This window comes from Myotis nattereri, assembly GCF_964212035.1.
Source record: "Myotis nattereri genome assembly, chromosome: 6".
In the NCBI taxonomy this organism is placed as follows: domain Eukaryota; kingdom Metazoa; phylum Chordata; class Mammalia; order Chiroptera; family Vespertilionidae; genus Myotis; species Myotis nattereri.
In genome coordinates, this window is record NC_138081.1 from 77,926,401 (window position 1) to 77,942,219 (window position 15,819).

At 36.4% G+C, this 15,819-nt stretch overlaps 1 protein-coding gene and 1 pseudogene across 2 annotated transcripts in view; one reads left to right on the forward strand and one right to left on the reverse strand.

Annotated features, from left to right (window-relative positions):
- The window catches only part of EYA4 (EYA transcriptional coactivator and phosphatase 4), a 229,118-nt gene that overhangs the window by 4,392 nt on the left and 208,907 nt on the right, over positions 1–15,819 (reverse strand). The window contains exons 14-18 of the mRNA XM_081093969.1: positions 13,031–13,120; positions 7,262–7,320; positions 6,994–7,154; positions 4,546–4,660; positions 1,413–1,534 (exon numbers count right to left, since the gene is read on the reverse strand). Of these exons, the coding sequence (XP_080950095.1) occupies positions 1,413–1,534; positions 4,546–4,660; positions 6,994–7,154; positions 7,262–7,320; positions 13,031–13,120 (547 nt within the window). The remainder of the gene's footprint in view (positions 1–1,412; positions 1,535–4,545; positions 4,661–6,993; positions 7,155–7,261; positions 7,321–13,030; positions 13,121–15,819) is intronic.
- LOC308521682 (10 kDa heat shock protein, mitochondrial-like) lies at positions 9,129–9,441 on the forward strand (annotated as a pseudogene). The gene has a single exon. The product of its transcript is annotated as a 10 kDa heat shock protein, mitochondrial-like (transcript).

The window sequence follows — 15,819 nt, forward strand, 5'->3', positions numbered from 1 at the left end:
ATGTGGATTTACCTTAACATATAACTTTTTCTTCAAGTGGCTGGGAGCTAGTCTGCTCAGATTAAGTGTACTAAGAATGCTGTGTGGCCCACAGCACGGGTGACACTGTATCCACTGACTGCACTATGGGGGCAACTCCCAGGATCTCTACACGTTCTTCAGTTTTATAACACTGGCATTATTCTCTGATTTTCATTCCCAGAATGTTCATATAGTCATGGTTACTTCTGTACTTGTTCTTAATCTGATAGTTCCAAAAAAAAAATACTAACTTAAAGGAAAATATAAAAATATTTTTTTTCAGATAAAAAATTAGAAATAATTTGGCCAAAAAATAAATATTATCCTTACTAGAAGAAATGTTTTCCTGGTATAAAATTATTTGATATTTCATAACACAAAATTCTATATATTAATCCTACTAACATAAATACATACATTTATACAAAAATGAATGGGGTTGAAATCAGGGCTCTGAACTGCAGTGCTTAAGACAACGTAGAATTTACTTTTTCAAAGCCTGGGGCTCTCTTTAACTGCATTCCCAAACAGCTGCAACTACGGCTCCTTTTGCCTGTGTCAGTATCAAAACTCTGCAAGGCCCAGGGTGGGTTATTTTTGGGAAGGGATTTTAGGATTTTGAACTTCTCTTGTCGAGGTGCCAGAGCCTAAGTTTGTTGACCTTCAGGGCACATTACCCAACCCATCTATTTCCCCAGGCATTTCCTTGACAGACAGAGAATACATGACCTGTTTTATTTAACTCTTTCAGGATGGCAGAAGTTGATAAAGTTTTGTTTTTGAAAGTTAACTAGAAGTCTTACTCTGTGAAAGGCACTTCAAGTAAAAGATGACTCCACAAATCGATATTAACAAATAAGCAAGGTTGTCATCCTTTGATTGCTACTGAACATTTTTGGGAATGTGGATTTCTTGCCATTCATGTGTTATGAATGTTCCAATTATGTTTTCTAATTCATGAAATTATTTTTTTCTGGAATTAAGGACACTAGTTCAAGCCATCTGACACTCCCCTGCCAAAACAGTATTTTTATGTTAGATTTAGATTACATATACAAGGATAAAATACTATGTACCATGCTAAATAAAATACTAAATGCCATGACTAGAGATACTGTGCATTATTTGGAAAACATGTGTCATGATGAAATATATATGTATATAATAAAATGAGTCAGTACTACCCAGTTGCTGGGTTCAGATAACAGGTTTTATAAAATTTGCATTTGTAAGATGGAGGGGACTTGTTATTTGAGTACTATCCAAATGTGCTTGATATTCTAACAGCAAAATTGATGACATGGAGAATCATGCAGAGATTCGAATTAAGGAAATTCTCCCAAACACAGAAGTGAACACATTTCATACCGATTTAGAAATAATTTTCTTACCTATTTTAGTTGCACTGTAAATATTCTCAATGGGGAAAGCACCTCCTAAACTATAGAGTAGAACCTTCGCAAGTGCTGGGATCAGTTGGGTTGTCGTTACCAAGACATTTACGCAGTTACTCCTAAGACAGGGAGGAAATACACATATTTGTTTTCTAATACTAAATAGTCTCTATGAGTACAGATTTTAAACTATCACTGTCGTCTCAGTTCCATAGTAAAAAGCACCTGATAATCTAACCATTTATTCAACAGTTATTTATGGAGTGCCTACTACCTGGCAGGCACCATGGCAGGTGGTAGAAATATATCCCCAAATGGGGAAATAGAAGAAAATGGGCAAAAAGAAGTCATAGATGTATGGAGTGTTTTTCTCCCCTTCTGGATCAGAAGATAGATACAGAGACAAGTAAATAAGACACCTGCCAATATTAAATGTGTTCTGTAATAACTGTCTCGTCAGGTCCCTGTGGAACCTTTGAGAATACCTACCTCAACCTTTAGCAGCCATGGCAAGGTTAGGAGAGGGAGGATGGCCTAACTCTAAGTTTTAAATGTATCCAGAGCAGGTATTGGTTAGGGTGACAAGACTCTGAGTCCCTGTGTGTTCAGACCCTGGGAAAGTAGAGGACATAGGCAGAAAAAGGGTGATAGGATGGGTGACAGGAGTTTTGGGATTTTGTACAAGAAATAGCACAGATGATGGATCCTGAAGAAGGAAACCTGGAGAGGATCCTTATTTAGTACAGAAGGGGCTGAATCCCTAAATCTCCTCTTCAGTGACAATAAAGGGCAATTGCATTAACGGCCGAAGTTTTAGTCCTCTTCAAAGGTCCTCCTTTTGAGAGTGAGAATCTTTCATTCTGCAATTTATAGCTATTTCTTTCATGGTAGCACTGGGGTGGGGAGAAAAAGGAAATGCCAAGAGAGTGGAGACTGCTGTGAGGCAGAGACCCAGGAAGAAGGGACAGTGGTCCTCCTTCTTGACTATGGGAAACTGAGCCATCCTACTTGGAGGGGCTCACAGCCACATCTGTGAAATTGGGAATCAGATGGCACATAGCTATGGACCTTTCTCTGTTCGTCTGTATCATGAGTTTTTAATACATATTGGTGAGGGCTGTAAAACATTCTCTATATTAATTTTCAGAAACCTGACCTCAATAATAATCCCTCTCTCTCTCTCTATATATATATATAAAAGCCCAATGACCAGAATGGTGGAACAACTTGAATGACCGGCTGCCAACCAGCCTGATGCGGGCCCCAATCGGCCCCCAGCACCTCAATAGGGGCCAGGCTGGCCAGCCAACCACCTGTGGCTCCTCCCCATCACCAGCCCGGCCTGATCGGCCCCCATTGGGGCAGGCCGGCTGGACCCCACCTGTGCACGAATTCGTGCACTGGGTCTCTAGTATAATTATATTATGTATAACACACATAGAATCTATATAATAATGTCATAACCTTTGGTTTTTAACTATCTATGAGACCTCTTTTTAAAAATAATAAAAGCTGTTGAACTCCTCCCCAGAGACATACACATTCCACTATGTTTTATACAGAATTTCAGGAAACCTCACTCCCCCGCCCCCAGCTTTCTTAACCTTTGGTCTCTGTACCACCAGTTACGGAGATCTCAGGGCAGCAAGTATCATCATAAAAGCAACCTCTAATTGTGACAATTCTTCCTCTCATGGAGCAAGAACACCCTTTCTTAGGATTCCTCCTCAGCAGTCCTAATTGTCTCCTTCACAGACACAGAGAAATGTGATTTGTTTTCAGCCTAACATCTCAAGTAGTTGAATTGGTATTATTGTTCCACACATGACTCTTCTTCAGACTAAACTCTGTGGTTCCTCCCTCCAACTGTTCCTTTCATGTGTTTTCCACAGCCTAAAGCCTCTGGCCATTGGAAACAAGAGGCTTCAACTATGTCACAGCCCATTGGAATGTGGTGCCCACATCTGGGCCGAGTACTCTGTCCTGGCTTCCCCAGCCTGACCCAGGGGGCCACTGCCCTTCCCCTCCCCACTTAGCCTTTCTGTTATCAGTGCAGTTGCTGGTCATGGCCCATGGCTAGAAACCGGGCGCAGGATTTGACACACTCCTTTACTTACATGTTCCAAATATTGGACTCTCCTTCTACCCTGCCAGGGTTTTCCTGTATGCTGATTCAACCAGCCCAAACATCCTCTTTCCCCCCTGAATTTTGTGTTATCCACAATTTGTTAAGCATGCATTTATTTACTCCTCTTACTCAGAAACAAAACTAAGGAACAGGATAGTACAAAGACTCATCCCTCACCTTGCTAGCTATGACTTCCAGATTTACATTATTTTATTCATTAGCATTTACGGCACATGCTGTTCAACTAGTTATAAGTCTATTCAATACTATTATTGACACTACCAAGTCAGTACTTCACTGTGTAGTTCAAACAACACAAAGGTTAACAATTTTTTAAAAGAGTTTTCTCTTCCTTTTTTTTAAAAAAATATTTTTATTAATTTCAGAGAGGAAAGGAGAGGGAGAGAGAGATAGAATCATCAATGATGAGAGAGAATCATTGATCGACTGCTTCCTGCACATCCCACACTGGGAATTGAGCCTGGAACCTGGGCATATGCCTTGACCGGGAATCGAACCATGACTTCCTGGTTCATAGGTTGACACTCAACTACTGAGCTAGGCTGGCTGGGTTTTTGTCTTCATTTTTTTGATGCATTTAAGTCATGCATTTTATCTACAATGACATAAAGACTTAAAACATCCACTCTTTGCATAGACAGTGGTTTTATTTTTGCCATCATCTCCTATACTTCGTCACCAACAGTGATATCTTTTTTTTTTTTTTTAATTAGAAATCACATGCTCTTCTGTGGGGATTAGTGGTTATGAGGAGAGAAGGGTAGAGAGATGGGATCTCCTGGTTATTCTGAGAGGCAGCAACCCTCATCCTTTAGCCCCAAACACATACACACTAAAAATCATTGGACACAGTGAATTGTTAGGTCCCTTCTAATACTACAATAGTCTAGAAAGTAAAACATATTTATGTATGTTGTGCTAGTAAGACAATATATATAGAAAAAATACAATATATATAGAAACTACAACAATACCACTTACCTAGTACTAATAATTGATAAAGACTTAAGTGCATTTGTTAGCCAGGAGTCTGTCAAACCTTCAATCTCGGCCCTCAGCTGCAGCCACGCGTCTCTCTTGGCAGGGCCAAGCAGTCCTGCAACACCGAAAGCAAGCAGGGTCAGGAGATGAACCTTATCCAGGAACACCTTGTTTGGTCTCCCTTCTGTCTAGGTTAGATAATTTTTATTCCAGCCAATATCAGAAATTGAGAGAGAGACTGATTTATAGTAGTATTATCCTTCATTTCAGAATTGATTATCTATTCATTCATTCCATAAGTATTTATTCAACAACTTCTAGATATCAGGTACTGGGATGTAACAGTGCAACAGTGGACCATGGGTCACAGTTTCTGCCCTCACTGAACCTAGAATCTGTCACAGAAGATGCTTATCACCTGAGGAGCTTTGACCACTCCCCTGCCTGGGTCCCATTCCAAGGCTGTGATGCAAGAGGTCTGGAGGAGAGGTCAGGATCTACCAGCTTCTTGTAAGGGTTACCATACCTCAAACGCTTTGGCTGTCTGAAAATGTTTAGCTTCTTAATAACCACAACCACTACCACTCTGAAACAGTAATGATGGCATTATCACATGTACCTTATAGAATGTTTCTAATATTTGTACTAAAGCTGTCAGAAATATTTTGTTTTATGACAAGTTAAAAATTGTGTTGAAAATCCTGAATCTATGACACAGTTACAGGCAATGGTTGAAACTATGTTGATGTTATGATAAAAAAAAAAAAAAGCCTTTTTTTTTTGCTTAAGTCCTTCCTTTTATGGCAAAACAAGATCATGTAAATCTATTACAAAGAAAAATTCTTATTTTAATTGTATTTCAGAATATTGGGAACACATATATAGTCCTTATCCCAATCTAGAGATGCTAACATGTCACAGCAATGGGGGGATAAGGACACATATGTAATACCTTAATCAATAAAGGAAGAAAAAAATTAATATGTTGTGTCATGGCTTTATGATGGAACAATATGCAGCCACTAACTATGATATTTACAGGAAGTTGTGATGTTGGCAAAGTGTTTACAACCATGAAAAATAAAGGCAAGATTTCAAATTGTAAAAAAAAAGAAAAGAAGAAAGAAATGGACTTTCATGCCATTGTTTAAGCTTTTAAAGATATATGATTATTTATTAGTGATCTTGTTAACTTTGAAATAATTTTAATAATACTCTTCAAGAAGGAAATAATAACATACCTGGGTGAAAAAAATTCAGATTTTCCAAAAGGATATTTATTTTAAAGTTAAACATATCACCCACAATTGATTTTAAATAGAATACCTATTTACTTGATTTCACGAAGTGTCTTATATAGAGCATTAGAATGAATTAGGAAACCTGAGTTGCCCTCCTAAAATTCCGGGCAAGTCAGTAGCCTGCAAGGGCCTATTGCTCATTTGGAAATGAAGGTCGTCCATATGTAACCTTCCTTATGGTGTCTAACATTATTATTTAGGGTCTGTATTTTTCTTCTTCTTTTACAGTTACTGAGTATCTATTGAGCATCTGTTATGTGTCCTAAGGCTAGCAAGGCACTGGGATATAGGTGAATGGACGCACAGTTCCACCCTCATGATGAGTATAGGTGTGTTTAATATGCATAAACATTTTATTTACTATATTGTATTCAATGACATGTATGTGGATGTACATATACATAAGTATAGTATGCACAAGTATATTTAGTTGTATCATCCCATTTTAATTCTGGCTTATGTCCCTTATTCATCATTCTTTTTTTCATTTTTAAAAAAGAAAAACAAAGCCCGGAGAGAAACCTTTTATGTGACCTCATGGCTAATCTTAGGATCCTGACCTAAAATTGATTCTAATAGTAGAGATCATCAAGGTGTATGATATCGAGAAGCGCGTTCAAGATCTTAGTTTTAAAGTCACAGGTTTTAAAATATATTTTAAAAATTGATCTCAGAAAGGAAGGGAGACTTCTTAAAGTTTTCAAAATGAAAAAAAAGCACTTGTTTATAATTATTTCTGGTAGGATTCCAGCAAGGGAATGCTTGCTAACAACTCTGTTTCCATGACTGGAGCTCTCGTCTTTAAGCAGGTCTTCCCTCTGCTTCTATAAGTCCCTCTGCCTGGTTTTCACTGGCAGCATCATAGCTGAAGAAGGTAAACTAAATGTCCTGCTGTCAATCTTGACCAAGCACCTGGGAATAATGAATTCCCAAAGCCCTTGACAGAGCTGCACGTTTTATTTTGCTGTCAGGTCTCCACCCCCTCTACCCACTCTCAGAAACTTAATATTTTGGCTCAATGTAGGTCACATGAGCGCTTGATAACTTATTTCATAGTAAGCCAATCTCTAATATGGAACATGGAACTACAGTTCAAATTCTACCTCTATCTAGAGTGCCTTTATTAGAATTAAAAAGCCACACATACCTCCGACATTGTTCTTGTAGGTGTTGTATAATTCTTTTACTCTTCTGTAACGAAAAGCCAACTTCCTCATCCAGTCAACCCCTCCTCTTACACCTGTTGGCAAACAAAGGTTTGCACTACTTGCAGCTGCATGGAAGCCATCAGTTGCAAAACTGTAGGTACTGCAACACCCAAAATATATTAAAAAGAGATAAAAGAAATAATTACATGTGCAAAACTCCATAGCTGAATTTCTGTAGGAAATAGCGTACTAAAAGCCACGGCTTACCTTAGGTCCTGCCCATTATCATCAGAGGAGACATCATCTATATGAACTTGATCACACTCCTGTTAAAAACATTGGAAGAGTGATTTGTTTTTCAAATGATGCTTTTCACCATACTTAAATGTTTTTTCCCTCTTCCCATTTCAATCAGGCTATGGCCAGAAGATGGCAGCATTTGCCCATTCTCTCCTGCTGAAAAATGGCACCATTTCTACTCTCTAAAATCTAAATCCAGAAGAATGCCATAAAAAGGTGTCTGAGAACATACGGCATGTGGGCAACTTAAAAAATAATTTTAGTGTTAATATTATTGATAAGAAACTCGCTTTTGAGTCTTCACAATAATCACTGGTGTTTCCTTTCAGCCATTTCTCCATTTCTGCTGTGAAGCTAAGCTAAACCTGAAGATACACAGAATTGTTTGGTCTGAGCACCTCGGGTGGTTACTATTATTTGTTGAGCAGAAACAGAGGGGCTCACTGATTAAGGTGCTCTGTGAGATTTCTATGACTTCCTGCATTGTGCTAGGCCTGGGATACCATGAAAGAATTCATGCTGGTGCTCTTGTAAAAGACCTGGTCTTTTAACACAGGAAAAAAAGCTCAGAACCATGGAAGGTGACATTTTCTTTTTTTCTTTTGCTTAAGTTTTAAAATAAAAAAAATACTTAAAAAGTAAAAGGGAAATAATGAGGAATTACCACATCCAATGTGCTACAAACTCAGAGGAAAATAAAGTGTAGGTACGTACACCCAACAATTGACCTGATTTAAATTGTAGTGGGCTCAGAACAAATGGTAACTTTTCTGCATAAGAATTCAGTTCTTCTTTACTGTTCTTTACTAGTCTATCTTCAAATAATCTGCAAAGTTCCAGCGAAATAGTACCTGACCAAAGGGTGAAATTTGGCCAGGATACTAATCTCAGAATAAATATGCTTTAGCCTCTTTGGGCTTCTTTCCCCCTCAATTGCTTGTCATATTCACAGATTCTGACTGTATACATAATGCTTACTATTCAAAACAATTTAAAAATTATAATATTTGAAAATAGGATGCCATAGTAAAAAGAAAAAACTATCCAGCTATTATTTTTATTCATTATAGGACCTGAACATATCTGGTAGTGAAAATTTGCTATTTCATCTCTAGCTTTCCACACTGGCTTTTGAAAAATATACAAAACCTGAATGACTAGGCCAATCAATACAATTTTAGTACATAAGCTGAAAATACATGTGAATTAATTTTAAAGGTTCATAGGATTTACGTAAATTATGGGTTTAGTAAATTTTGAATAAATCTCTACCTATTGTCACAGGTAAGAGAAGGCTCAGCAAAGCTAATCTGACTGGAAGCTCCCACAAGGGATGCTTGGGTCACTTGGATATACCCCCACTAAAGGCACAATCCGGTACAGAGTAATCACTCAATGATTCTTTGTTGAATAAATGGCAGAAGTCTGGACATATTATCATTATTGACAGAAGTACCACAGTTATTTACTTTTAAAAAAATATAACTTTATTGATTTCAGGGAAGGGAGAGGGAGAGAGACAGAAACATCCATGATAAAAGAGAATCATTGACCCACTGCCTCCTGCACACCCCCACCTGGTGTTTGAGCCCGCCACCCGGGCATTCCTGACCGGGAATCAAACCCTGACCAGGAATCAAACCCTGACCTCCTGGTTCATAGGTCGATGCTCAACCACTTAGCCACCCTGGCCAGGCAGTTATTTAAATTTTTGAACATAAACTTATGGTGATATGAGATAATATTCTAGATGGTGAGAATTGTAAGAAGATAGTTATATCAAGAGTAGAGGGGAGGGAGAGAGAACGAGCTAAGAACTGAGGCCATGAGAGGCATGACAGGACAGGCACTTAGAACGGTTCTTCCTCATTTTGACTGAGTATTCTTTGCAAGGAGTACAGCCCAAACTTTAACCAAAAGGGGCATTTTGCTTCCAGAAAAATCTCAGGGAAAAGTACTTCAAGCAATAGTAGTAGCTCTTTTGGATTCTAAAAGAAAGAGTGGAAAGATTTAACAGGTTAGCTGTTAGCATGAAAGTTGGAAATAAATTTCATCCCCCAGAATATGGAGGCAGCAAAGTAATTCTAGATGACAAGTATTACTTCTTATTTAGAGATGGTAACCTTCCTGGTAAGTATGAAGACTGAATTAAAACACCATTGATATGGCATCACGTGAAGCTGCTCATTTCCACCTAAGTTCTAAAACCTTTCAACAGGTAAATAATTTCCATGTCTCTCTTTTACAAAAAACTAATAATATCCAAAAGAAACTTGGAGGACATTTTTTAATTACCCTGGCAATTAGATGTTATTTCTATATTTAATATCCTCTTATCCTAATTTTTAGAGAAATTCCTCTGACATTTAAAGTATTAACTCACATGATTAATTTATACATTTTGCCTCAAAACTCATTTTTTTTTTTTTTTACTCCTGAGGACATCAGTATATCAAACTTATTGGACCATGAGCTCCATATTTGAAGTTATGTTTGAGATTTTTCCAAATGGAACTTCTCTTTAAATTTATGCCTAGTTAGCTATGCTTGTTGACTCTGGACTCTTGCCTGAGAATTACACTCCAGTGAAAGCAACCTGAATTTCAATCACATACATTTTCAGAAAAATCAAAATAATTGTTCTTCAATTAGTTTTCACTCAGAGGAACTTTGCAGGAATCATCTTGGCCAAAACATGAAATACTGAAAACAATGTAATGCTTTGGTTTTAACAAATTTCAGTATAAGAACTCAAACATTTGGGGTAATTCTGGAACTAATCTTAAATTCTTTAATTTTGTTTTATAAGGTGACCGCAATGTTGTCGCTGATCTTTATCAGTTGTAATCCACAGCAGTCTTCTCTCACTTTTGTGAGCCAGAACTCCCTGGTGCCTTTTTTCTGGAAGTTATTCTAACTGAAATAACACTGTGTTTAAACAGAACATTCTCTTCTTCGGGGGAGTAGTGTGAACATTTGCCTTCTCTGCAGTTGGGCAGGATGTCTTGAAGTGTCTATTAGGGGGATTTAAATTTGTGTCTTCTAAAGAATTATGTGAAAGCAGCTGCTACTTACTACATATGGTACAGTATCTATTGAAGGATTTCAGTCTCAAATTAGATTTTTAGGTTAAGAAAAGAAACCTTGAGAGATTAAATACACAAGAGTGGAGGGAGGGACCATAACAGGCTAATGATTGAGTTCCTCTCTTGAGGAATTCTCCTGTTTGTCAGAAAAAAAAAATAGTGTAATATCAGTTATGAAGCCCATAACAATCTTTGCTTAGAAGAGGTTTACTGAAATAAAAATTGGGTGAAAGTAAAGTTGACTTTCAAAATCAGATGCGGAAGGATAGTGGAAATGTATGTAACGCTACTGAATGATCTTGAAACCCATTGTTTAGATTTTGTTAGTTTTAGTATTTACCTCACTTAAGTCAGGAAAAGCTTTTGAGTTTCCTTGGGCACTCTGACTGTGCATGTGTGCATGTGGCATGTGTGTGATGTGTTGTGTGTGTGTGTGTGTGTGTGTGCATGTATGAGAATTCAATCAATTCATACGCAAGAGGCCCAATCATTTTTTTTACAAAAATTAAGTACAGGATTGTTGGATACTAAGTTTTAGTGTTTGAGTCAAATAAAATTTTTATCACATTCTAAACACAACTAACAAGCTGTAATCATAGGAAGAAAGTCAATACCAATGTTTTCTCAGTTAATTTTTCTACCAGAGATTTTTCCAGGCATTTAAAAAAATATTTTATATAGTACCTAATCCAAAATAAAAAATGCTTAAAGCATCATAGCTGAGCATATGTTTGTGATATGCAAATATTCATGTCAAAAGCATTTGCAAATTCATTATATGCTACTTTCACTTTCTTTTGTGTTCTGTTAAAAGTTGGGTGGCAAATTTATTCCATCTGTCTTCTAATGTGCCAGTAAAATAGCTAATGGGTCATTTAGTCCATTTATTTCTAGTAAAAAATAATTAATAAAATAAAATAAAAACTATGAAATTTGGATAAAACCACACAAAACTTCCCTTTTTTGTTGTTGTTTTTTATAGGTTTTGAAGGACTAATAATCTTAAAATTCTCTTTATAATGAGGCCAACCTATTTCAACCAACAGAAAAACCAACCTAAGAAGTTATAAGTCTATATAAAAATTCAAGTTTCAAAAAGGTTAAAATGTGTTTCCTATTATCATGTATATATAAAATCATTCTGTATACTAGACAGGGATCAGTAGTAAGATTACTTTAAATCAGGTTTTAGAGAGGTGATTATTATTTCTTATAATAAAACTGAAACACATGCCTAGAAATACTAATCATTCCTATGTCCATTAAAGAAAAAAAAGAAACTGCTTTCAACAGACAATAATTTTATTATCCAGTAAAAACAGCAACTCACTGAAGAGAAAACAACAAAATACTATTACACAGGTTTCCAGAACATACGTTTATCAGATATACTGAACAACACAATTTTTGCTCTTGTGTCTTAATTGTGAGTAAAACTGGATTTTAAGAACCTGTAATTAAAAAACATCTCGTTGAAGACACTGACTAACCTGGCTTTTCTTTCTCACACGCCTCTGTGAATTCAGCAGGGTGCGGGGGCAGAAGTATGTGCTCTGGAGCCAGACTCCAGAGTTTCAAATCCCAGTTCTACCACTCAGCTAGCAGTTACCTTAGACATAATTTTTATGCTTGTAACCCTACAATTCCACCCCTAGAAAAATAATGTGATAAACATATTAATTTCTAGAGGTTGTTAATTATTTAATGGAAAGTCCAGTAAAATAATGTTGAACACAAAGTGGGAAGGATTCAGTAATTTAAAATATCCCTCTTTATTCATAATATAGACAAACATTTTTACTGTACTGTGAAACCATGAGATAAAAAACTAAATTTAAATATGACATTTTAAAAAAAGAAAGAGAAATCTCTTCCAGCATTGTGGTGCTTGACTGGGAAGTATTCCTGGTCCAGTGCCCAAGCTACTCAGTTATTTCAAATTTTATTGTCTGAATGCCTAATGACTCAGATCATTAACACCCAGATTATATACCTATTACAGGACCTATTCAGCTATTCTGAGGCTATTTTTTTCTTGGGTCCTTTCATTTTGTTGTTGTTTCACTTTCTCTTCATTTGAGGTTGGAAATGGAAAAATAAATTAGAAAAAAACCCAGTGAAATCAAATAAATGGAATCAAACCAGTCAGATGTGTGATATAATCAGCTCTAGCAGGGTTTCATCTGAATGGGGAGGAAATGAAGAATGATGATGTCGTCTAAAATTAGGTGTCAAGTTATCTACAAAATGTAATGATCCATGTTAGCACCATGAATAGCATCTCAGACTACTGTCCAGTGATTAACCTAAAGAGTATCCTGGTTTATATCCCGAAAAAGCTAATGCTAATTCCAAAAGTGCACATGGATTGTATTTGAGACACTAACAGGATGAGGAGCAGTGTATTTGAGCGCACACAGATCTGAGATATTTCTGTTCTAATTCTGTGCCAGAATATATGTACAATTCGTTAACTAAATTTAGCTTTTGTCTGCATTTATATATACAAATTTCCCCTTGACAGGAACTTTACTGTTCTCTTATGCTAAATTTCTATCTTTAAGTTTTCTTGAGGTTATCTGGTGTTATAGAAACCATCCAAACATTTTAATAGTTGGATACAACTATTCTTACCTTTTAAAATTCTTACCTCTAAATCATTAAAAAATAAATGTGTATCAGCAAGATTAAAAATCATTTCCTCCATTCGGAGTCCAAGGGTTACAGCCATGGGAGGATCCTGAGAAGAAAATACACACACAGTGAGGTAAAATTTCAGTAACTACAGTTATTATTAAATATATTTTAAGTGCATATTGTTGTGGGGATGGGAAGACAACAGATTTTTATTTAAGATTCAAAAGATTTCCCAACTATCTGAAAAGGTACCTTTCCAAGGGTTCATTTAAGACATAATAAGTATACAGATGCATCTGTGAATTTATAGGAATTTATGTGCACATTAAAATGATTTAGGTAAAGTTTTGACATAAATCTATATGTTTATGAGAGGATCCGGTCTACATATACTCCATGGACAGTCCTTTGGAGAAATGTATTTGGATGGAATACTGAACAATGCTACAGACGTTAAAAATAAGAAAGGATTTCCTTTAAAGAATGATACATAAGAATTAGGACTGGGAGAAAAGTAGGTCTACTGGATGTTTGCAGGACTTGAGCAGACAATGTCACCTGGAGGCAGGATACGAAGAGCTGGTGGAGCACGGTGAAACCACCACTTAATTATGAACTTCATTTTGGTCAACAGGCAATATTTATCTGCAATGAGTGTATAGATTGGTCTAACCTGCATTTGACTAGGAATAAAGAGAGAAGGGTTGAGGATAACGAAAGGAATTATTAATTCAGTAGATGTAATCTAGGTAGAAAATATATACACTTAGAAGTTTAATGAAAGTATGGGGATTAGTAAGGAGTCAAGTGACTTATTTTTTGTTTATAGAAACCAAGATGTTACACAGCAGCAAGGGGTTGAGAAATAAGACCAGAGTTCGTGCTTTACCATGACCAACTACAGTTGAAAGCCTGGCATCAAGAAGCGAAAGACTAAAAGTAAGGAGGGTGCAGGGATTGGGCTAGGGAAGTAATTCATGTTCAAACATGGTGTTTAAATGATCAAAGTTGGAATGATCTCTAAAGAGAACGACAATAGTGATGACCCTGAAGATACAGAAAATAGAAAAGCTAGATGGAACAAAACCTCAGAATTTGAGACCAGAATGAGCCTGTTAGTAGGGAGAATATGGTTTTGAATAAAGCTGACAAATCTAGAAGAATACTATTTGTTTGGCTGAGAAGTCTTTTTGGAAGACCTCAGAGGATGATTTAGGTTAAGTGGCTGGGCCAGGAGCCAGATTGTAAGAATTTAAGGAGAGAGTACCAAACTTGTGTTTTCAATGGTCTAATACATGACATTTCAAGAAATGTATTTTAACTTGGGAAAATGTAATGCTAACTTGATATTAATTTATGATAAAATACACAATCCAGGTCGGGCCCAGTAGTATTCATATACACCCCTGAACTTATCTCACTTAGCAAATAGAAGCCCCTCCTCATTCTACACCTATGCTGCAACAGCCAATTTTCTTCCTATTCTCCCTTCCATAATGCTTTGAGGGGAACGCCCTAGAGCAGTCATGGCGAACCTTTTGAGCTCGGCGTGTCAGCATTTTGAAAAACCCTAACTTAACTCTGGTGCCGTGTCACATATAGAAATTTTTTGATATTTGCAACCATAGTAAAACAAAGACATATTTTTGATATTTATTTTACATATTTAAATGCCATTTAACAAAGAAAAATCAACCAAAAAAATGAGTTCGCGTGTTACCTTTGACACGCGTGTCATAGATTCGCCATCACTGCCCTAGAGTGTGAATATATTTGAAGTGAGTGTCACCTCATATTTTGTAGTGATTAAGAGCTGGAGAATAGGAATTGAGTGCTAAGCTAAGAAAAGAAAAAGGTCACTGAGGTGTGCTGAGTAAAGCCAAGACTTGTTATTGGAGAAGAGGAAGAAAGGACAGTAAGAATATGTTAAATGTCAGCATAATTTTCTAATTGTCTACAGCTCTTCCTCAGAGACTTCTGTGGAATTCATAGCTCAAGATTCTCTCTTCTTGAAAACAGATATTCATTGTTCACATCCCTGATGGCATCCTGGGCTTGTGTCCTTCAGTAAGGAGGACTCTACTGCTAGGTTCATCTGTCTTCCAGTGTCAGGATCATTTGGAGAAACATATCCCAAAGGTCAAATCAATTCCATTTTATTCAAAAAGAGTCATTCAAGAACAAGAACAAAAATATGAAGCTTTTTTTATTTATTTTATTTTATTTTTATTTTTTTGGTCTCAAAGTCTTTCAGAATTCAGAGGGATCGCTCTTGCTCTGCTTCCTTCAAGTATAGAATTCTTATTTTTCTTATTTCTTTATGTTGTTCATGTTTTTGTTATCTTTGAAAGAAAATCTCTAAAGGTTGAATAAAAGTTGTAAAAATATACATTTGTCTTTTTTTGTGTAAAAAAATTCCTTTCTCTTTGGGTTGGGGGTTGCATAGGCTGAAAACAGAAAACCTGTAAATATTCTGTATCGTCATGGGACCATGAACAATATGTCTACAAAAATATCAGGAAAAATCAAATGTAATTACAGCATGAAAACATATAATTCCATTAGTGACGCTCTGTGCTCTTGAGGAATGTTCACTGATGCAGGACAATAAAACTGAGCTCCATGCTCCTCCGTCTGTTTCTGATGATTGCTGCCCTAAAGATATATGTTTCACATGGGGGTTCAGAATGTCTTCTTTAAGAGGTTTTCCTTCTCAAGATTAGGTTGCTTAAATTCTTATCCTACAATTTGCCAGTTTTTCTTCTTTAAGTTTTAAATAAAACTATTGACTTTCTTATGTTT